Raw genomic sequence first — 23822 nt, 5'->3', positions numbered from 1 at the left:
TAAAGGAAGTTAAATTATTTGGGCTGACAATGCTCCCCCCCCCTCAGAACTATAAACTTACAAAACTCCCAAACTAAGTAGGAGAAACCTCTTTTTAAATGGTTGGTTGGGATAGTCCAAATGACTCTCAAAGCAACAGAGACTACTAATGCCTTGGCTGCCTCTCAGGGGTTGAGGGTGGCCCCTATTGCTGAAGACACTGAACGCTTAAAACACAATACTCAAATAACTCATGCTGGTCAGGATCTGAAACCTCTTTTGTCCATGGTACTAGAAAAACACTACATAAGCTATCAAGGGAGGGAAGCAAGTAAACAGCCCTCCCCAGCTGTCACAATGTGAACCACAGCAGTCACCAGCGTGGCTAGGTAATGAGTGTAACCAACTGCTGTTTAATTGGTCTTAAGCCCATTCAACAGGAGGAAAATCATACCTGGTATGGAAAACCTAGCCATCTTCCCGGGGCTAGTGAATTCATAAACATTAGGAAATACCACCACTCTGCTAGACCACCAAGGAAGAGAAAGAAATATCTTTCTCTCTGAAGATGCAGGAAGAATCTGAACATACCTTTGTCCAGTCATACTTCCCGTGACTGTCTACTTTATCACAAATCCTAGCATGAAAACACACAAGTCCTCTCATATCTCGGGGTCTTTGTTTCCTTGGAAGGTCTATGTCACAGAACACAAAACAATGTTTTTTCTTGCTAACCTGTCTTTGCTTTATGGGTCTTGGCCATAAGCGTAAATGGAAAGTAAAGATATTTCTTTTTTCCTGTATTATGTGTATGCCATCCTATGACTTGACTTGGCTTTCTTTGTAAACATTCCCAGTGACCCCGAGCTCAAGGAACTACTATGATTAAAGGCACACTGTTCATAAAGAACATTTCCTACTACAGGTACATGACTTACAGATGTTAGTTCTTGTCTGCCTGATAATTTCTCAAGAGAGTTGGTGGAGACTGGATAAGAGCCATGGTATCCATCTGTTCTAACAAAAGCAAATAAGGTGTTTATCACTGGACTGATGGAAATGGCTCAGAAGCTAAACAAGTTAGATCTAGGGATACAGGTCTGGGGAGTATATAGCATCCTGTCAATCATAGTGCCTAAGAATGAGAAGGTGAAACCAAACCAAAACCAAAATAACAAAAAACAAAACCTTCAGACTTCTACATTACAGGGGGGAGGGAGACCAAAGTGGCTTCCAAGAGGAACCAGATTAGAAATAACAATTTTCACAGTTTTGTTTGTTTTGTTTTTGAGACAGGGTCTTCCTATATAGCCCTGGCAGTCTTGAGACTCACTCTGTAGACCAGGCTGGCCTCAAACTCACTGAGATTCTCCTGCCTCTGCCTCCCGAGTGCTGGGATTAAAGGAATGCGCCACTAAACCCACTGGCTCCATTTTCATAGTTATAAGCTAAGAGTCAATGTGTCCATCTATATTTATGAAGGAACTAAATAAATACAAATAACAACCTCAGCCCCAAATATTGTCCTATTCCCTTAAGACTTCTGAACTAGCTGGGTGGTGGCGGCACACACCTCTAATCCCAGCGCTCTTGGAAGGCAGAGGCTGGAGGATCTCTGTGAGTTCAAGGCCAACCTGGTCTACAAGAGCTAGTACCAGGATAGCTAGGACTATTGCACAGAGAAATCCTGTCTCAAAAAATTAAAAAAAAAAGAAAAAAAAAAGGCTTCTGAACTGTGTGTGTGCGCGTGTGTATAAATACAACCACATCTACTGCTAGAGAGACTTTTTAGCCACCACCATGGGAAACAAAACTGTTTACAGATGTAAACAGTTATGACTAAAATAGAATGTTTAACCTTTTTCTTTTAGATAAAAACAATAAATTGGTTTTTTCCTTTACCTCCTAATAGAAAATCAAATGTTTATTGAATGACTTCTATTAGACAAGGTAATAGACAAAAATGTATTTTAAATGCCAACAAAAACCAGAAAATGAAATTTAACAATAAAGTTTGTGTTGAATGTGGTGAACCATTCTCTTAATCCTAACATCTGGGAGGCAAAGACAGGTGGTTTCTGTGAGTTCAAGGCCATCCAAGGCTGATACAGTGAGACCTGTCTCAAAAACAAAACAAATCAATAACAAAATATATTAATGATCTACAATAAATAAATTTCACAATGTAGAAATGCCATTATATCAAAAACCACAAACCAAGGACTGGAGAGATGGTTCAGCAGTTAAGAGCACGGGATCCACTTGCAAAGGACCTGGGATCAGTTCCCAGCACCCACACGGCAGCTCACAACTCTGTAACTCCAGTTCCAGGGGCTCTGACATACTTTTGTGATCTCTGCTGGCACGAGGCACACATACAATACACATAAAATAAAACAGTTTGAAAGTCACAAGCCATCTAGAGATGCTATAAAGATTAGGTAAATAAAAAGATTTAGCATGTGTATATACTAAACACAAAACATCTAAGACATGAATTCTTGACAAACTTATCTCAAAACTAAGGTAATTCCAATAAAAATTTCAGTGGTCAGTCTGTCTGGTGTGTGTCTGTGTTCATGTGCATACAAGTTGTGGGTATGAACAGATACAAGTACAGGCATGTGTGTGTGTGTGTGTTTATAGAGGACAAAAGTCAACCTTGGGTGATGTTCCTCAAGAACCATCTATTTTGTTTATATTTATTTTCAAATTTTATTTACTTGTTTTTGGTGTGAGTAGATGTATAGTGTGTGTTGTGTATGTGTGTACATGTGCATATGATGCACATATGGAGGTCAGAGGAATGATATTAGGTGTCTTCCTCTCCACTTTTTTGTGTATTATATTATTGGGGGCACCTGTGACTGCACATGTGTGCATGTAAGAGGATAACTCTGTTGAGTCCACTCTCTCCTCCACCTTTGCGGAGGTTCCAGAAATTGAACTCAGACCTCTAAGTTTGCCTGGCAATCACCTTTATGAGAAGAGCAAGGTCTCACTTATTGGCTAGGCTGGCTATCCAATGAGCTCTGGAGATCCATTTCCCTCATCCCCACCCCAATCCCCAAAAAGCTGGAATCACTAATAGAAACTACTGAATTCAATCCTGGACATTCTAACTTGGGGTTGGGGACAGCACTTTACCGACTGAACCACTATCAAAGAGTATAGTATTTATAATTATGTTGCAAACTACAATTAGAACAGCAAGATAAGATTGAAGCATAAAAACATTATTAAGACTTTTAAAATATCAATCCCAAGAACAAAATTACATTTACAGTTTCAAGATCTTCAAACTTCTGTAAGCAACATTTATGATCTCTTTTTTCTCTTTTCCTTCAACTGAAGTTAAGCTGGGGTTCCACTGTATTTACTGTCAGCTGAGTTTAGCCTGCTGGCTTTCGGACACTGGAGGGTTTATCTCATCAAATGGACTGGCTTCTGGATAGACAGTTCATAAAGGCAGACAGGGCTGTACGACTGGCTCACATCGACTTTAAAAAGGGACCCGTTCTTGCTTCTGCGTCCCAACACCAGCTTGTCCCTGCATCTCTTACAGAAGTAGCTGAGTTCACACAATTCTGACTTTATTCAGTGTATTATCTAATGACATCAATGTGAAGAATCTTTACTCCTCATGACAAGGCATCTGATAACACACTGTGGATAGGAAAAAAATCTGTGTCTATACAGACGCTGTACTTGGTACTGGAGAAAACTGAACCAATGTTTATGCACACTTTGTCTCCTTTTTATTTGAAATAAGAAAACTGCTATCTTTGTTGAGAGATTGGCCCTCCAAGATCCTTTGTCTTTCCATGGTTTTTAGATAAGATGACAGAAAGTGAGTCAAGGTGAAATATTTTTCTTCAAACTGACTTTTATTTGGATTTTTTCCAGTTTGTTCAAACACAGAACACTTTTCACTTTTATCCTGGATTCTTTGGACGAGGAGCTTTGCTGTGGATCTTCTAAGCCTTGGGGTTCATCAAAGATGCCCAGCACCTACATGCTGGGTCCACACTGGTGCCACACTCCCTACCCTAAAAGCAAGGCTCCAAGGTCTGCCTGTCAGCAACCTGGAGCTTGGAGGGGCTACATCTGTAGGCTGAGTTTCCATGTAGGCCTTGGAGTTGAACATGAAGGGACAGAAGCACCTCTAACTTTGCTCTATAAGACAAGAGCTTGACTATCTGGCAAGGCTGGCTGACCAGTGAGCCCCATGGATCCCCCTTTCTCCACCTCTCCAGCACTAGGATTACAAGCCAACAGTCACGGTCAACGGTTTTATATGGCTTCTGGGGATGCAGACTCAGGCTCGCAGAGCTGCGCTGAAAGCACTATACTGATTTAAGCCATCTCTACAGCGTTGCCTCTAATGGAGGGGTTTTGTTGGGGTGTGATTTTTTTTCTAATAATTCATACAGTAAAATAAAGGACTTGTCTTATCAGGAAAAATTCTTAAAAGAACAAAATGTGGGTATTCAAATAGATTAGAACAGTGGTTCTCAACCTTCTTAAAGCTGTGACCCTTTAATACAGTTCCTCTTGCTATGGTGACCCCCAACCATAAAATTATTTCATTGCTACTTCATAACTGTAATTTTGCTATTGTTGTGAATTACAGTGTAAATATCTGATATGCATGATATCTGATATGCAACCCCCAAAGGGGTTATGACCCAGAGGTTAAGAATCACTGGACTAGAGGGCAGACTAGAACACATGAACCTAAAGTTAGTATGGATTTAGCAGCTACCATATAACACTTTAACACTAAACATAAAATACAGAAAAGGAAAACCCTTGACCTTGAGACACTTACAAGCCAGTAAGTAGATTATCCAAAGCTACAGCTCTCAGGAGGCAGAGGCAGGGGAGTTTGCGACAAGTCCAAGTCCAGCTTGAACTGCACACAAAGCTGAAAGCTAACGACGTCCCAGTGTACTGAATTCTAGGATATACAGTGAGACACTGTCTTAAAGGCAAGCAAACAAGCCCTTCAACTATATTATAAAGTCCTCTGGGGATCTGGGATACCTCACTCAGGATAGTGTTTTCTATTTCCCTCCATTTGCATGCAAAATTCGAGAAGTCATTGTTTTTTACCGCAGCGTAGTACTCTAGTGTGTATATATTCCATACTTTCTTCATCCATTCTTCCATTGAAGGGCATCTAGGTTGCTTCCAGGTTCTGGCTATTACAAATAATACTGCTATGAACATAGTTGAACAAATGCTTTTGTCATATGATAGAGCATCTCTTGGGTATATTCCCAAGAGTGGTATTGCTGGGTCCAGGGGTAGGTTGATCCCGAATTTGGTTTCTAGCCATAAATAAGGGTCACGGAGTCTACAATAAGTGAACCTAAAGAAGCTAAGTAAGAAGGTGAACCCAAGGAAAAACATATAGTTATCCTCTTGGCTAAGGGAAGTAGACAAAATTGCCGGGGAAAAAATTGGGATCTTGGGGGTGGGGTGGAATGGGGGTAAGGGGAGATGGGGAGAGAAAAGGTAGAAGGGAAGGTGGGGGGGGGGGACTTGGGGAAACAGGAGGATTGGGATAAAGGAAGATTGGATAGGGGAGCACGGAACCACAATTCTTAGTTAAGGGAGCCACTTTAGGGTGGGCAAAAGACTTGACCCTAGAGTGGCTCCCAGATGCCCAAGCCGAGGTCCCCAGTTAGTTCCTTGGGCAGCTGAGGATAGGGAACCTGAAATGACCCTATCCTAGAGCCATAATGACGAATATCTTGCATATCATCATAGAACCTTCATCTGGTGATGGATGGAGATAGAGACAGAGACCCACACTGGAGCACTGGACTGAGCTCCCAAGGTCCCAATGAGGAGCAGAAGGAGGGAGAACATGAGCAAAGAAGTCGGGACCACGAGGGGTGCACCCACCAACTGAGACAGTGGAGCTGATCTACTGGGAGCTCACCAAGGCCAGCTGGACCGTGACTGAAAAAGCATGGGATAAAACTGGACTCTCTGAACATGGCGAACAATGAGGGCTGATGAGATGCCAAGGACAATGGCACGGGGTTTTGATCCTACTTAATGTGCTGGCTTTGTGGGAGCTTAGCCAGTTTGGATGTTCACCTTCCTAGATATGGACAGAGGGGGGAGGACCTAGGACTTACCACAGGGCAGGGAACCCTGACTGCTCTTTGGACTGGAGAGGGAGGGGGAGAGGAGTGGGGGGAGGGGGAGAAGGGTGGGAGGAGGGGGAGGGAAATGGGAGGCTGGGAGGAGGTGGAAACTTGTTTTTTTTTTTTTTTCTCCTTTTCTCAATTAAAAAAAAAAAGTCCTCTGGGGAAGGGGATGTGCTAGGATGGCTTAGAGGTTACAGAGGTTAAGAGCACCAAGTTTGATTTCTAGCAGTCACCTGGCAGCTCACAACAGTGTGTTAACTCTTGTTCCAGGGTATCCAATGCCTTCTTCTGGCCTCCCTGCACACCAGGAACACATCGAGTACAGAGACACATACAGGCAAAACACCCATACACAGAAACAAAATTTTTAATGCTGTGAGGGAATTTAGCAGATGTCAGAATCGCACAGGGAATGATTTGTAATGAACAAAGACTCACACCAAGCAGGCCAGCACTAAGAAGGCTGAGGAGAGATAATAAATTCAAGGCCACCCTGCCTCAAAATAACTAACTAAATACATACATACATACCAAAAGTATTTATCCCAAACACTCAAACCTTAAAGACAGGCACGGACAAACAACACATACCTCTTCTATTTTATCACTGTATTTCATGGAACATTTTTCTAATAAAAAGTCTTTTTATGGGTTTTTTTTTGTTGTGTTTTTGTGTGTTTTAGCAGTGTCAAAAGTTACTCAGTTACTTTTAATGACAACATTCAGGAAAGCAAGCTTTACATTCTAGGGTTCTGTCTATCTCACTGTTTTACAGAGGGCTCTTGCTAGGCTGCCTCTGCACATGACGGACGCAGTCCTTCAATCATGGCTTCCTGAGCGCTGAGGCTCCAGTGCACACTGCCATATCTGGCTAAAATCAATTTTTAAAATGAATTTCTGAAAGATTCTTTTGAGTATCATAATTGCACTTGTATGTGTTAAACATATATACAGGTGCTCAACCGATATATCAAACCTACTACTACTTAAGGTAAAGGATATACTGATGATGCCGTCAAAAAAAATTTTAAGTTCTGAGGAGATGAAACTATAGCCTAATACACTGATTATTTCAGCTATATCTCAGAGACAGAAGGAAGAAAGAGCACAGTGTTAGTCTTTAAGGAGATTGTAATAAAGAGCAAAGCTCATGCAACCATTTTGATGGAAATGAACACATGGCCTATCTGTCTAAGAATAAACTGTTAATGGGCTAGAGAGAGAGATGGCTAAACAGGTGAGTGTGCGCTGTTCTTTCAAAGGACCTGACTTCACCCGAGGCAGGAGGTTCACAAGCACAGTAACTCCAAGTCTAGGGGTCTGACCCCCTCTTCCGGCCGTGGTGGTCACCTGCTTTTATGTGCACACCTCCCCACACACATGTGCACACATAACTAAAAATAAAATCAATCTTCTTTTAAAAAAAAAAGAGTAAATCGTTATGATGCTGGAGGGTTGAAGCATTGATTCCTAACACCACAATCAAACAAACATGGAAATGGGGTAACAAACAAAACACTCTGTGGCTGGGTGTGGTGGCTCATGCTTGCAATCCAAGCATTTACAACCCCCATTCTGATCCATAAAAATAAAATACTAAAAACTTCAATAATTAACTTTATAGCAGAGTGAGAAATCCAGAAATTCATCTTTAAGCTGGGCACTGCCACATGCCTATAAACCCAGCACTTGGAAGCAGATGCAAAAGATCCATGTCAGGTCCAAACCAGCCCGTATGAATTCCAGGTCTTCTCGGAGTATAGTGTGATACTTGTCTCAAAAAATTCTTCTACTTTTGAAGAACAGCTTGAAAGAATAAGAGCCAAAAATGCCCAAATACACACATGGATGTATTCATTAATCTATAAGTTTACTAAAAAGATTTTTATAAGAGTTTTAAAGAAACATTAGGACTTTTTCTAACTATCAATACAAGTTCAGAAAACAAGTCTCAAGAATACTGAGTATCTTCAGTGTTCATATATCTCAATGGAAGGACAATCCAACAAAAGCTTCTTGCAGCCAAATAAATGATTAATTACATGGACAAGTGATTATTGAACTGCCTGTGGACCCACTATATTGAATCAAAACCAGCAATTCTTAAGAAATAAAAAATCATTACTCACCAGCAAGGGTATAATCCATATCAAAACCAAAACACTTTATTTTTTCCATGGCTAAACTTCGGTTCACAAACACCCTATGAAAAAAAAAATAAGAAAGTTGTATCTTGATTAACATTGAAGTTTAATGAAATTATTATTCTATACTGTCTCCTTATTTTCCCAGCTGACTTTATATTACTGTATTACTTAAGGTGTTAACATGATGACTTAATGCTACATACACACAGTGACTACGGGGGTCCAGCGCTTCCCTCCTCTCTCCTTTGCGGTTTCGAGTACACCAGACCACTGCGGTGCTTATAGCGTACCTAGAGATCTTCGACAAATGACTCCAAGGTAACTGTATCCCACTCCCGGCCACTGGTTTATCCTCTATATCTATCTATATAACTTCTTCTTAAATTTCACATGTAAGTGATATTGTGCTGTATTTCTTCCTGTACTCTAATCTCATTTAAGTTTATCTCTGTCATTGCAAATAGTAGAAGCTCCCTTTTAAGGCACTGCTGGTTCATAAGGTACTTACTTACATTACTTTAATTTCTTTGGGAACTTGGTGTTATTTTCCACTTTGGCTATAACAATTTAAGCAACACCCTTGTATATCTAATTATGATGCTAATTTGGACCTCCCTGGTGATTAGATGGTCTATAATTTTGGTTTTTTGGTTTTTTTTTTTTTTTTTTGGTTTTTCAGACAGGGTTTCTCTGTGGCTTTGGAGCCTGTCCTGGAACTAGCTCTGAAGACTAGGCTGGTCTCGAACTCACAGAGATCCGCCTGCCTCTGCCTCCCGAGTGCTGGGATTAAAGGCGTGCGCCACCACCGCCTGGTCTATAATTTTGAATACCTTTTCACATATCAGTTGGCAATTTATATGTCTTTCTGAGCGAAAAGTCTATTTAGGTCCTTTGCCTATTTTTTAACTGGGTTTTCTTTTCTGTTATTTATCTGTTCCATTTAGATAAAAGGGGGTAGGAGGAGACTTCTAGCAGTTTGACCCAGCAGTAAGGTAGGCCCAGGGATACGGTAAGCCCAGTGCTGAAGTAATCAAAATGCTAAGGAAGAAGGAACATTAGAGCCCAGGATTCAAAGCCAGACGGGACAAAACAAAAAGTAAACAGCTGGCTAGGTGGTGGTGGTGCACACCTTTAAACCCAGCATTCAGGAGGCAGAGGCAAGCGAATCTCTGTGAGTTTGAGGAAAGGCTCTTAAGCTACAGAGAAATCCTGTCTCAAAAAAACCAAAGAGTAAAATAAAATAAAATATAAATAAATGAATAGCTGGATATGATGATGCATTCCTGTAACCCTAGCAGACGAGAGAGAGTCTAAGGCAGGAAAATCACATATTCCAGGCCAGCTTGAGCTACATGTAGACCGTCTCAAAAGAAAACAAACCCAAGTAAATGAATAATAAAGAAGTAAGGCAGGTGTGAAGGAGCATTTAAAAGGCCATGGCAGGCCAATCTCATGTTCAAGTCAGTCTAGGATATATGGTGTAACCCTGTCTAAAATGGAAACAAAACAAAAAACTCCCCAAGGTCTGCGGAACATAGCATGCATACTCGCCCTGGGTTCAATCCCCAGCACTACCTACAACCAGGTGCAGTAGCACACACCTGTAGTCCCAGGTGGAAGCAGGATGAACAAAAGTTCAAGGTCATCCCCAACTACACAGTGAAAAAAAAAAAAAACCTAGTTTTTTGAACATCAGTATTTATTTCATCTTGACTTATATATGGTAAGCGAAGAAAAAGAATATTGACAGTGGAAAGAAAAAAAGAACTAGAGGAGAAATGATACCTACCCAAACCTTTTTGTTAGTTTCGTGTTTTTATTATTTTGAAGTGCTAGGAAAGCAAACGCAGGGCTTGCACACCAAGCACTCTATCACCAAGCTACAGACCTTAAAACAACAACAAAAACAAGAACTTAACTCCAAGCACCACAGTGATCCTCCCAAATTCTACCTTGCTTTTTCACTGATAACAAAATCTCCTTCATTACTGATGATCCCCAGCTACATAAATCCTTTGAAAACAACAGAGGTGAAAGACACAAAATAATGGTTGTAACTCTAAAAAATAAGAGCTACTACTAATGCTGGGGCTCTTCACACAGGCTCAAGTCCAGCAAAGGGGCCAACTGAATAAATCTTTGCTCAGAGCCTTAACAGCTGGCACGCCTAAAATATCCTAAGGGGATATACGCAGGAGGGAACTGAGCAAGACTTTTCTTTCACATTACATATTCTAAGAAAGAGATACAGAACCACATAATTTTAAAAAGTGGTTTCAATTTTGATAGAAGAAAGACATTAGCTGGTTTTAGAGTCAGACTGCCAATAAGCACCGCCATGGAAATCTCAAAAGCACACGCATTTTCAAAAGACAGTAAGAACAGCACATCCTTGTTAACCTCTGGGAGTGACATATTCAGGAATATGAAAATCTGCTTTTGCCAAAATAATCATTGCTGAATATCCATAAAGTCATATTTCTCATTCCTCTTTGACTTAACCAAACACATTACCTACTCAATCAATACATTCATTGGATGTAGGCTACAACACAGATCTCACATGACATATACCACGGTAAATCTTTTTAATTTTTATTGATCTCTACATTTTTCTCTGCTCCCCTCCTGCCTCTCCCCTCCCCTTCAACCCTCTCCCAAGGTCCCCATGCTCCCAATTTACTCAGGAAACCTTGTCTTTTTCTACTTCCTGGTAAATGTCTTTTGAGGGTCAACAGAGCTACAAAAGTTTATATGTTCTTAAAATTAGGAAATCTGATCTGGCAGATGGGCAAAAGCACCTGCTGTAAAGCCTAAAAATCTAAGCTCAATCTTAGGAACATCATCAAAGAAGGCTCTCAGTTGTCCTTTGACCTCCCCCACTGCCTGCAGTGGCATGCATCCCCACACATACACACATCTGCACAAAAGTGCACACAATATATTAATAAGACACTTTAATTAGGAAGCAATCATTTATGAAAAACTTTCATCAAATATCCTTTCTCTTTTCACTCAAAACAAGTACTCTACTTCACAGAACCAGCTCTGGAACTTAGAGAACCACTCCTATTCCCTCCTCATTTCTGCTATGACCCTTGTGTGAAAACCTCCTTCCCTTTCTTTCCCTAAAGGAAGGAGCTATATAAAATGAAATCTAATTTGCTGCAGAAGCAAAGCTGTAATAACTAACCAAAGGAACAGCTATGCCACAGAGTACTAAGCCAAATAGAAGGACTGCACATACACGCTAAGGTTTACCAAGATGCTAAACACCCAACTGCTGAAAGAGAAGCCTTGACTCTGGCACAGGAGAAACCTTAAAGCTTCCTACATGTCTCTGCACAGTCAACAGATGCTTATCTCAAAGCCTGAAACACTCTCCACTGAGCTTATAAACTTAACAAAGTGTAAGATGTTATGCCAACTATAAGGTATCAATGAAAAGATTAGCTCACTGACATACATATTTCAAAACAAAAGATTAATCAAAATTTTCTGAGTTCCAAGACCTTTCTACAGATCCTCCAATGCCAGTTTACTGTGTTCTTTTTACTAAATTATTAACTGCAAGAATAATTCTACCTACATTCAAGAGCATGAACACATCTGTAAAAATTAAAAGCAAGTTTTAAAATGTTTAATTACCACACAAAAACTTACAGCTATACTAAGCATCCAATCGTAACTACCAGCCAGAAATTCCCATAGATAAGCCACTTGTGAGTTGAAGATCTGAGCATTACCAGGAGAAACAAACTCTGGGAGGTTCACAGAAACACTGTGAAACTAACAGACTTCAACAAAACACGCTTAGCAGTATTTACTATCACATCCCACAGCAGTGAAGTCAAAAAAACAAACAAACAAAACTTGAAGAAATGCCATTCATATACAGATATTAACTGCAAGAAATAAAATAATTATACTAATGTGCTTTAAGAATAGGAATCTAAAAGTCTCCGACTTAACATAAACATGCAACTTACTATATTAGAAATTTTGTAAACAGCAAACTCTACTGGCTTTGGATTGACTCTAATTGAAAGCTGAATTACCTCATCTGTCAATGGTTGCCGTTGTGCAAACTGAAACTATCTGGGTAAAGTAGTTCCTGAAGTCACATAACAAAATTCTTCTTAAAATTAGGATTCTTTAGTGTGTGTGACTTTAACCTAACTTCAAAAAGACATGTATCTTCTGAGACAGTGTGGGAGAAAACACCTCTGCGTCTAATTTAACTTGTCATTGGATATCACTGTTGCTCCACACAAATCCATTTGGATACTCTCTCTGGCAATGGCGAACTTTATCTGTAACTCCTCCCTTTGCTTAGGAGTCACAGTTTCCTGGCCACGTGCCCAACAACAGCTACTGCAGCAACAGATGAGCAAGGACTCGGCTATGAAACGTTCCTGGACATCTGTTCTCGCTGTGGGCACTTGTCAGCAAGGACTCAGACTGCTCGGCACAAGATTCCAAGTGCATCTGAGTAGTCAAATTAAAATTATAAACTATAATAAATTAGCGTTAAATTGCGACTCCAGCACTTAGGAGGCAGAGACAAGAGAACTGCCACAATTTGAAGCCAGCCTGAGCAACAGAATGAGACAAAAACAGAAAAAAAGAAAAGAAAAATGCTATAAAGGTAGATTTTTTTATGAAAACAATTTAGCAGCTTTTTCCCCCAAATCAGTTCCTGCTTCTGCCACAGCATTCCTGCACTCAAGCCTACAGCCACAGCCTGCTGCCTCCACCCGCTGTTTACCTTTCCAAGTGCCTTTCCCTCCACTCTACATCAACAATTCACCAAGGCCCTAACTCTCCAGAAGCCATTGCTCACTGTTTTGTCCTCACACTGAAGCTAACGACTCTGAAACCGGCAGGGCTGCTTGAAACCAATGCTCATCTATAAATATTTCACTCATCCACGACATTATACAGAAGTTTCAGTTACTTAGAGACTTTTGTAATAATTTTATAGAAAAATATTTTTTGCTGAATATAGTAGTAAAAAGTGCCTATAATACCAGAACTTTTGAACAACTGAGGATAGCCTGATCTACAAGTGAGAACCTATTTCAAAAAAAAAAAGAACAAAATGTTTTCTGTCTGTATGTAATTTGTTTTTGCTATAGTTTATAAATATTACCAACTGGAAATAGAATGGGAAACAATGTTAAAAGTCCTCCCAGGACAGCCTGAGAAGTGCAGTTCTAAAGCGAGCTCTAACATACTACTCTTTCCAAATTATCTTTAGTCAATGCTCAAAGCTACCCAACTAATAAATTACCAGCTCTTAGCTTTTTAAGGAGTTGAAACCTTCTATTATTTTGTTAAAATCAGTTTGATCTTGTATCATTCACACCATGCACCCTTTCCTGTCATTACTTTATTAGTTATTGTTTTATTTAGCAAACTGTTTGCTATTTCCTAAACATGCCCTGAGGCTTTGTTTATGCTATTAACTATAACCATCCACTTCGGTCATAATTCAAGTTCCTGCATACCTACTGCTTTCTTTGAAAAACATTTGGGAGTCTCATAGATGCCTCAACAGTTAAGAATACATGCTGTTGTAATCTGCTGGCCTGGCCTGTCACCTGGGTACCCTATCCCTTTAGGAGATGGGCCCCGCCCACTCCCAACCTCCCCCTTCCACTGTCCCACCTTTCTCTCTCTGTCTCTGTCTCTCTCTCTGCCCTTTTTCTGGAGAGGCAGCTTCTGCCTCTCTCTTCTCCCGCCCTTCTCCCCTTCCCCCTCCATAACCCACTAAAGAAACTCTATACCAAAACTCTCTCTGCATGGCCTGTCACCCTCCAAGGTCTGTCACCTACCAGGGGACCCGCCATCACCTCTTTATAAATAATAACATTGGCTCCGTGACTCGGCCAAGATGTCTCTTACTCTCTCCCTCTCCACATTCCCTCGTGCCCACAGGCGGGCTGGCTAAGGACACATGGGAACTGTGGACTTGGAAGGCTTTCCAACATCCTGTGCCAACTCCATCGCTGGTATTGGTAAGGTCCCCTTCTCCAAATCAGCTTTCACTGACATTCATCTCTGGTTATTCCCCACGACTTAGGACTGAGATTTGGCTCCTCGCCACTTGGACTTCTGTCCTCTCTCAGACCACTCAGAGTGGTCCTATCTGGTCTCCAATTCCTGTACTGACAAATCTGGGATTGGTTAAGAGCCCTTGGGTCCTTGTCTTTCTCACACTCTTGCCTTGGGGAATACACCTAAAACTATCTGCGCAACCTCCCCCTGGTATGTCTTCTACAGCCCCTAAAACTTCTGTCTTACTTACAGATTCCTAACCTTATCCACCTTTGCACTAACAAATGACCTACTACCCCTTAAATAATAACCTGAAGTGGTAGCTTCCAATTTCTACCAGCAAACAGGCAAATTAAAACATTTCTATGCAGCCATGCTCTGCACTGTCGGTGTCCCTCGCGCTCTCGCCCATCCACTTTTCCTTTCACTGGGCAGCCCCAACCCCACCCGCCAGTAAAGGCTCTTTTTTCTTGCTCCTATTCCTTCTATTCTGTCTCTGCTCCCGCTACAGCTACTGGTTCTACAGTAACCAGCAAAACTGGCCCAGATATGAGCAGCTGTTTCACTCCAAGTCCTCACTCCCCACAACAGCTGGCATGTGGCGGCTGGCGCTGCTAAGTAATTTTCCTGTTTACTTCATGTATGAAAGAATATGTAATGGGTGTGGCCCCACGGATGTGATTCTGTTTTAAAAGTATGTTCTACACAGCCTCTATGTCTCTCTTGTTATTTGTATCTGTTTAAAATTCCCACCACAGCTCTGAAAACGTGATTCCTCCATACAACATGTGACCGCTGGAATTCTGACTAAGGGTAGGTCAGATGACCTCACCACCATCTTGGCTAAGGGCAGGTTAAGTAACCAATTTGCCATGGTTACTGAGGTATTCCTTGCCTACTCTAATAGTTTACTTACGTTTTTGTCTCTAAATTCCTCTTACTGACTGTGTTACATGTGTGTTTTGCACAGAGGCATGTTTTTGGTAACCCACTAAATAAACTCTATACCCAAACTCTCTCTGTATAGCATATCTGTCTGTCGCTGGCTGAGGCCTCAGGCCACATGCCAAGGGACCCATCGAGGCCTCAGGTGACCCGCTACCACCCCTCGTGGGATAGTCCCCCACCACCTCTTTATAAATGGTAACACATGCTACTCTTGCAGCACCAGAAGACCTGAGTTCAGTTTCCAACATCCTTATCAGATGGCCTATAACCACTGTAACTGCAGTTCCAGGGAATCTGTCATGCCGTCTTCTGTTCTCCGTGGGCACCTAGACACATATGGCAGACACACACACACACACACACACACACACACACATATACACACACACACACACACACACACACACACACAAATAAATCTTTTTTTTAAAGAAGATTCTTTCTCCTGGGATGGAGATAGAGTACATGGATAGCTGGGGGAAGTATGAACATGGCAACATCCTGGATGTGCCACAAACACTAATGCTTTTAGAGCTCAGGTTACTTCTCTGGTTCATGAAAGAAATTTCACCAACATATAACCATAAGTGTTTTATTTTGGCAACTACCTATTTTGACATACACACAAAATATGCAAGTAAAAGCCGGGCAGTGGTGGCGCACGCCATTAATCCCAGCATTCCGGGAGGCAGAGGCAGGCGGATCTCTGTGAGTTCGAGGCTAGTCTGGTCTACAAGAGCTAGTTCCAGGACAGGAACCAAAAGCTACAGAGAAACCCTGTCTCGAAAAAAAAAAAAAAAGAAATTGGCATTTTTACTGCCCCTGACTGTCCCAGACACTGAGGAGAGATGGTCCCACCCAACAGCAGAGGCATGGGAGAGCTAGCCCCTAAGGCATGGGCCTAGGAGAGCAGGCTCCATACCTCACATGAGGGGGCAGTCCCTGTGGCCCAGTGGACTAGCTTAGCTACCACCCAGATCCACACGTATGCCTTCAATTGCTCATCCTACCATCGACCACATCAATGGCCTGCTGGGGTGAGTGAAGGGACTGCTCCTGCAGAGCAGTAACAACAGGATCTCCATGACTCAGGGCAACACAGATGTCCAAGAGAAGTTTCGGTAAAGGTCCAGTGTTGATGGTGTGCCAGAGGCCAGAAGACTTGAACCACACCAAAGACTCATTGCAATGAACATTTTGTGGGTGGGGCTGACTGGACAAAAGGGGTACACTGCATGACACACAGCAGCACCCAGTGCCACTAGGATAAAGGAAGAGGTGTTGGAAAGACAAAGGAGTGAGGTGGAGTTTTTTGTGTGTTTTGTTTCATTTTTAATCGATTTGGGGGGTGGGAAGATTACCCATTTAAAAAAATCAGCTGGGGAAGAAGCTAAGGCTTGGGTCAAACATCAAGGACAGCCTTGGCAATTCCATTTCAGAAAAAAAAATAAATAAATAAAACCCAACTGTATTACCTACAAAGTTGTTAAGTTTTGACAGCTGTATACAATCATACAATTACCACTAGTTCCTCCAATCCAACAAAATCATGTCCTTTCATAATGCCCTTCCCAGCACCTGACCCTACATTACCACATAGATCACTGATTTTTTTTTTCTCCCCACGTATGAAGTAAGTGGAGGGAGGGTGGTCTGTCATGGTGTCATTCCTCAGGGGCCATTCACCTGGGGATTTGGGTTTGATTTTATGTTATGATTTTGTGTGTGTGTGTGTGTGTGTGTGTAGTATATGTACACATCTCTGTGTGTATGGGGGCATGCATGGAAATTGACATTAGATATCCTCCTTAACTGCTATCTGTTGGGGGAATATTAGTTTAAGATGTATTACATTTGTTTATGTTGTGGAACGTCTGTTTAATGATGCAAAGACATGTTGCATTCTTTTATGCTGCATTTGTTTAACCCTGCGAAGCTGTGTTACTTTGCCTACTAAAATACCTGACTGGTCTAATAAAAAGCTGAATGGCCAATAGCTAAGCAGAGAGAGAAAAATAGGTGGGTCTGCCAGGCAGAAAGAAATAAATAGGAGGGGAAATCTAGTGAAAAGAGAAGGAGGAAAATCGAGAAAAGGAAAAGGAGAAGTAGAGGAGGATGCCAGGGGCCAGCCACCCAGCTAGCCACAGAGTGAGAAGGAAAGAAAGATAATATAGAATAAAGAAAGGTTAAAAGTTCAGAGGCAAACCAGTTAAAGAGAAACAGGACAATTTAAGTTAGAAAAGCTGGTGAGAAACAAGACAAGCTAAGTAAGAATAAGTCTCCATGTATTTATTTGGGAGCTGGGCAAAGGCCTGCAAAGAGTAAAAAAAAAAAAATACAGCACTCCATCTAACTTTTGTGAGGCATGGTCTCTCACTGAGCCTGAAGCACAACAGCTTGTCTCTCTCCCTGTCTTTTACATGGATGCTAGGACCCAAACTCAGGTCCTCACACCTGCACTACAAACACTTTACCGAGTGAGTCTCCCTAGCATCTGATCTCTGCTGTTTAGCACCACAGTACTCAAGTAAACAGAATCACATATGAAGCTGCACGCCTGGCTTCTTTTATTTAGCATAGTACTCCTAACATTCACCCATGTTGATGCATAGATCATAATTACATCTTTTATTCATAAGTATTCCATTGTATAGATAGACCACAATTTGTTTATCCAACCTGTCAATTTCAGCTGTTTCCAGACTGAGACTATTCTAAATAAATGCTGTGATAAAGCATCATATATAAATCTCCAATGAACACACGTATGTATACTGTGTAGCCCTGACTGTCCTGGAACTCACTCTGCAGACCAGGCTGACTTTGAACTCACAGAAATCCACTTGCCTCTACCTCCAGAGTACTGGGGTTAAAGGTATACACTATGGCTGCCTGGCTATATTTTCTTTTGGGGGGGGGCAAATATCTAAAAGTGGAATGACTAGGGTGATACGGTATATTTAACTTGAAAAGATACTCCAGACTGTTAGCCTGCACTCTCATTAGTAGTGATGAGACAGCAGCTGTTGTACACTGTCAGTCCACTGTGGTGTTAGGCTGGAAAGCAGAGCCTTGCACATGCTAGTCAGCACTCTGTCACTTAGTCCCACCCGATACACACATATTCCTGTGAGTATTTTTAACTTTAGCCATTCTAATGTCCCTGCAATGGCATTTCATTGTGGTTTCAACCAGCAGGTCCCTGATGAATGAATAAGCAACTTTCAAGTGTTTATTTGACATTTCTTGCTTTTTTTTCCTATTCAAGTGGTTTTTTCCATTTTTAAGAAGCATTGTTTGTCTTATATGTAGTAAGAGTTTTTTTTCACATATTTTGGATATAGGTTTGTGAGAACACACTGTATTATCAGATAAAAATATGAAAATATCAGTGTGTGACTTTTCTTTTTGTTTTCTTAGTGAACCTTTCAAAAGGCAAGTTTTTGTTTTGATGAAGCCAAATTTATTTAGTCTTTTATATGTTTTAACTACAAACTTTTCGTTATTCAAGGTGAAAAACATGTAGTTGGATCTATATGACATTTTCCATTATTTTTATTATTCTATGTGTAGATGTAGTTTGTTTACAAAGTAACAACTTAGCCAGGTGGTGGTGGTGTACATCTTTAATCCCAGCACTCAGGAGGCAGAGGCAGGCGGATCTCTGTGAGTTCGAGACCAGCCTGGTCTACAAGACCTAGTTCCAGGACAGGCTCTAAAACTACAATGAAACCCTGTCTTGGGGCGGGGGGAAAAACAAAGCAAAACAAAACACAAAAAGTAATAACTTAAGGCTGAGGATGTGGCTCAGCTGGCAGAGTGCATAAACAGGGTGCAGTGGTTGCATGATTGACATTCCAGCATTTGTGGGGGACGGGTGGAAGCAGGAGGATCAGAAGTTCAAGGTTATCCACATTACCAAGGAAGTTTGAAGCCAACCTGAAATACATGGTACTCTGTCAAAAACCAAACCAAACCAAATAAGAACCACCTGAAACCAAACAAATTAACATCTCACTTAAATCCCTGGTTTCGCTGCTCAAAATTATGGCTACACATAGGGTCTCTCAATTTCCTACTTGATCCTGTGATCTTTGCATCTGTCCTTATACTAATATCAAACTGTCTTAATAACCAAGGGTTTACACAGGCTCAAACATTCATCCCATAATGATGGGGCACACTATGTGAACATTAGTATACTTACACAAACGTAGATGGCCTCAATGCAATCAAGAGGGAAGTAAACATGAGCTACCAAGGTTGCTGACAGACTGACACAATCTTACTTTTTTTTACAACAAACTTATTCTCTGTGTGTGTTGTAGCTGGACCTTTGGGGGCCACCAGCTGACGTAACCCATATTTTTTATTAATCTAAGTTATACCACATGGCCTTTACCTCGCTCCCATTCTGTGTGTCTGACTTGTTACAAATCACTATGGCGTCTAGATTCATCTCCTCTTCCTTTCTCTCCCCAGAAGTCCCACCTATACTTCTTGGCTAGCTATTGACCATTCAGCTCTTTATTAACCCAATTACACAATATATATCTTCACACAATGTACAAGTATCCCACAACAGTGTGTGTTTATATGTGTACCTTTATGTGTGTATTCAATTATGCATGTACCCATGGATATATGGTAGCCAAAGGCAGTCTTGTGTATAATTAATCAGGGACCATCCATCATTTTTTCTGTTTCTTTTCTTTTCAAGACAAGGTCTCTCACTACTCAGGAACTCTCGAGTAGGGCCAGCTGGCCCTGGATCCACTTGTCTCTGGCTTCCAGGGCTGGGATTACAAGCATGCACTACCACTCCTGGATTTTTTTTTTTTTCGAGACAGGGTTTCTCTGTAGCTTTTTTTTTTGGTTCCTGTCCTGGAACTAGCTCTTGTAGACCAGGCTGGCCTCGAACTCACAGAGATCCACCTGCCTCTGCCTCCCGAGTGCTGGGATTAAAGGCGTGCGCCACCACCGCCCGGCTCACTCCTGGATTTTTACAAGGATTCTGAAGACCAAATATTTGTCCTCTATTTCTCCAGTCCCAAATATTTTTATAAATAGAAAAAATACACTCTAAATTAATAATTTGTTAAATAGTGTAATAAATCCATAAAGTACTGATATGATTATTTATAATCAAGTATCATATACTGTACATAATTATGTGATCTTTATGTAGCTGGCAGCACAATTGATTTGTTTACTCTAGCATGCCATAAAAACACAAATAATGTATTGACCTTATGTCACTAGGTAACAGGGAATTTTCACCTCCATTATAATCTTTATAGTGCTCTGACAAATACATAGTCTGATTCTTTGCAGCATCATTTTGTGCCACATGAAGTATTTCACAGATGTCAAGGTAACAAACTGGTGAACATTAATGATAAAAACAATTGACTATAAGCATTCTAAGTAAGTCATGCTGGTAGCCACAATCCCACCTCTTGGAAAGCAAGAGGACTGTGCATTCAAAGAGAGCCTCAGGTATAAAATGAGTTACATACAGTTCAGTCTGGGCTACATGAAACCTTATTTTTTAAAAAACAAAAAAATCATCCCAAAGTACAAAATTTATCCACTTATTTCAAAAATAGCAACAACTATTAAAGCTAGTTGATTTTGTTTACATAACCTATGTTCTTTAAAGGGACTGTCCCATTAGCCAACAGAGACAAACCTAAAAGACCATCTTACCCCTTTATGGTGCTTTTCTGTGCTATACTTAACTATAACTTTCTCTAAATACATAGCTCTAATATCATGCTTACCATAGGAGAAAATAAACAATAATTATGTATCCTAAATAAATTTCGGCTGGGCGGTGGTGGCACATGCCTTTAATCCCAGCACTCGGGAGGCAGAGGCAGGTGGATCTCTGTGAGTTCGAGGCCAGTCTGGTCTACAAGAGCTAGTTCCAGGACAGGAACCAAAAAGCTACGGAGAAACCCTGTCTCGAAAATCCAATCAATCAATCAATCAATCAATCAATAAATTTCAACTCTATCTAGAAATAGATCCTAAATCTAAATTTCTTTTTTTTTTTTTTTTTTGGTTTTTCAAGACAGGGTTTCTCTGTGGTTTTGGAGCCTGTATTTCTAAATAACTTTATTTACACATCTGGCAAACATGCCAACATCTGGGATAATCCCTATTGTAATGCTTCTACCATCTGTAACAGTGTTGGAAGTCAAGAGACATGAAAGCCTTAAGAAATAGTCCTTTTTTATAACTTTCAATTTGAAAGAAAACTCTCAAATTCAAGTAATGTCATAAAACATCAAAACATAATACAGAATTATTTATACCCTGATTCTTCTTTTTATTCAGTAATGAAGTTTAGGAACAGAAGTAAAATTCGAGCGAGGAAGAGAGAGAATATCAATAAAGTGGACCAATTAATTTTACCTTATCCATAATAAATACTGGTTGAATTTAAATAAATCATGGGTGCAAGACCCTAGGAGCACTTCAAAACTCCACACAAGACAAAAGAGCGCAAAGGAACAGCTCCCAGGAAAGGCTGTAAATCAAATAGCTCACAGGACCTGGTAACTAACTTGTCATTCATCACAAACTAGAAATCAAATAGCTCACAGGACCTGGTAACTAACTTGTCATTCATCACAAAGGTAACAAAAGGAGAATCAAGAACTAAAGACTCCAAAACATTTGAGAAAATACAAAAATGAAAATTAACACAGTATTTTATGTTACAAATCAAAAAAGAAGAGGGACTAATCACACCTGAAGGTATTTTTGCCTCCACTGTCAAGAAACAGAATCAGAGGCTGCTTTTCAATCTTTCACTCCACTTTCTAAAAGTACAGTTTATTTTTAAATGCCTTTAAATTTTTAAACTCCACTAAATTCTTTTAGGCCACTACTTCTTACTTCTAATCTTTAAACATTCTAACAAAAACAAAAGTGAGTTCTATAGGAAGAAAAGCAAGGTACTTACTGCTGTCTTTCAAAACAGTGTTGTATTTTTACAGTAGATTATATAAAAATATATTAGCTTTGGTCAGATTTTGTTCAATCTGCCTCCCTCTCCAAACTCAGACTGGGAGCACTGTTTATTAATCTTCAGTGTACTCAATAAAAATTCTTCACAGGAAAATAAGAGACAGTATAATAAGCACACTTACCCTTCCTGAGACATTCTCAAAGACTACTTCCTCTGGATAGGAACACAGGATCAACAGACAAGCCCCACTGTCTCTAGAGAACTGCAGCTTATTTGTTAAAGCTGAGAGCACAGGCCCTGAGAGGCCCAACAAATTCAGGCACAAAGCCACTAGGCTCTATCTCAGGGAATAATATCTTCAGCTTTAAAATTTGAAAACCCTAAAAAGAAGGGGCAGAGACCAGAAAAAATTACTAATGGCCTGGGATATTTAACACTAGCTAGTTAAGGAAGGAGACAACCCAAAAGCAAGGTTTTGTAAGAGACAGGAATTGTTACTGGCAAACACAGAAAAAGCAAATCTACCCCCTAAAGAGGCCCTCCAACAGTACACAATGTGAGTTTCACAGAATGGAGCAGCCCTAGTTGGTCAAAATCATTCAAATCCATTTACTCAGAACAGGAAATGACCAGATAAATAATTAGTTTTAGTTTTAATGAACAGTTCAATTACTTTCCCCTCTTAGAAAAAAAAGCAATGTAAGCTTCAAGGAGGTGCTTATGCCCTGAACATAGGGATTAAAGCACTTCAACACCAACCCCACCCCCAATTTCATTAACTATTTTTTTTTTTTTTTGGTTTTTCGAGACAGTGTTTCTCTGTGGTTTTGGAGCCTATCCTGGAACTAGCTCTTGTAGACCAGGCTGGTCTCGAACTCACAGAGATCCGCCTGCCTCTGCCTCCCGAGTGCTGGGATTAAAGGCGTGTGCCACCACCGCCCGGCTCATTAACTATTTTTAAGGAAATACCTGTGTTCAAAAATATATTATTTACTCAAAATACTCAGCTCATGTGAAAAGATATTTATAATTTTTTTATATAAAGGGCAAATCCAGAACATTCTAAAGGTTAATGACAAATATCAGATGAAGCTAAAGTTTGAAAGAAAACTATCTGCAACATATCCTGACAAATTTAACACATAGGGTTTCTGTGGCAAGGGAAGAAGTAAGCACATCAGAGCTAGATCTATTGGCGTAAGCCTGTAATCTCAAATACTTGGGAAGTTCAAGTCCTGCTTGGGCCACACAGTGGGTTCAAGGTCAGTCTGGGCAACTCAGTAAAGCTTTGTCTCTAAACAAAAACATAAACACGGGATCAGGGCTAGGCATGGTGGCACACACCTTTAGTGCCAGCACTCAAGAGACAAAAGCAGGCAGAGTTCTGTGAGTTCCAGGCCAGCAAGAGTTACAAGGTGAGATCTTGTCTCAAAAAGAAAGAGAGAGAGGTAAAGTAACTAACTGCCTGTGAGCAGCTCTGTTAAATCCCTAATTTTAAAAAAAATAAATAAATAAAAAGAGAGAAAAAAAACAACAAAAAGCCTC

The 23822-nt window shown here is 40.6% G+C and overlaps 1 protein-coding gene across 2 annotated transcripts in view; it reads right to left on the bottom strand.

Annotated features, from left to right (window-relative positions):
* Nt5c2 (5'-nucleotidase, cytosolic II) overlaps positions 1-23822 on the bottom strand; it is a 135779-nt gene that overhangs the window by 27010 nt on the left and 84947 nt on the right. For both annotated transcript variants that reach the window (XM_041660911.1, XM_041660912.1), the window contains exon 3: positions 8273-8346. In XM_041660911.1, coding sequence (XP_041516845.1) covers positions 8273-8346 — 74 coding nt within the window. The remainder of the gene's footprint in view (positions 1-8272; positions 8347-23822) is intronic.

This window comes from Microtus oregoni, unplaced genomic scaffold (genome assembly GCF_018167655.1).
Source record: "Microtus oregoni isolate MIOR12 unplaced genomic scaffold, Mior012 000012F_ref0000307, whole genome shotgun sequence".
Classification (NCBI taxonomy): domain Eukaryota; kingdom Metazoa; phylum Chordata; class Mammalia; order Rodentia; family Cricetidae; genus Microtus; species Microtus oregoni.
This window is presented reverse-complemented; position numbering and strand designations above follow the sequence as displayed.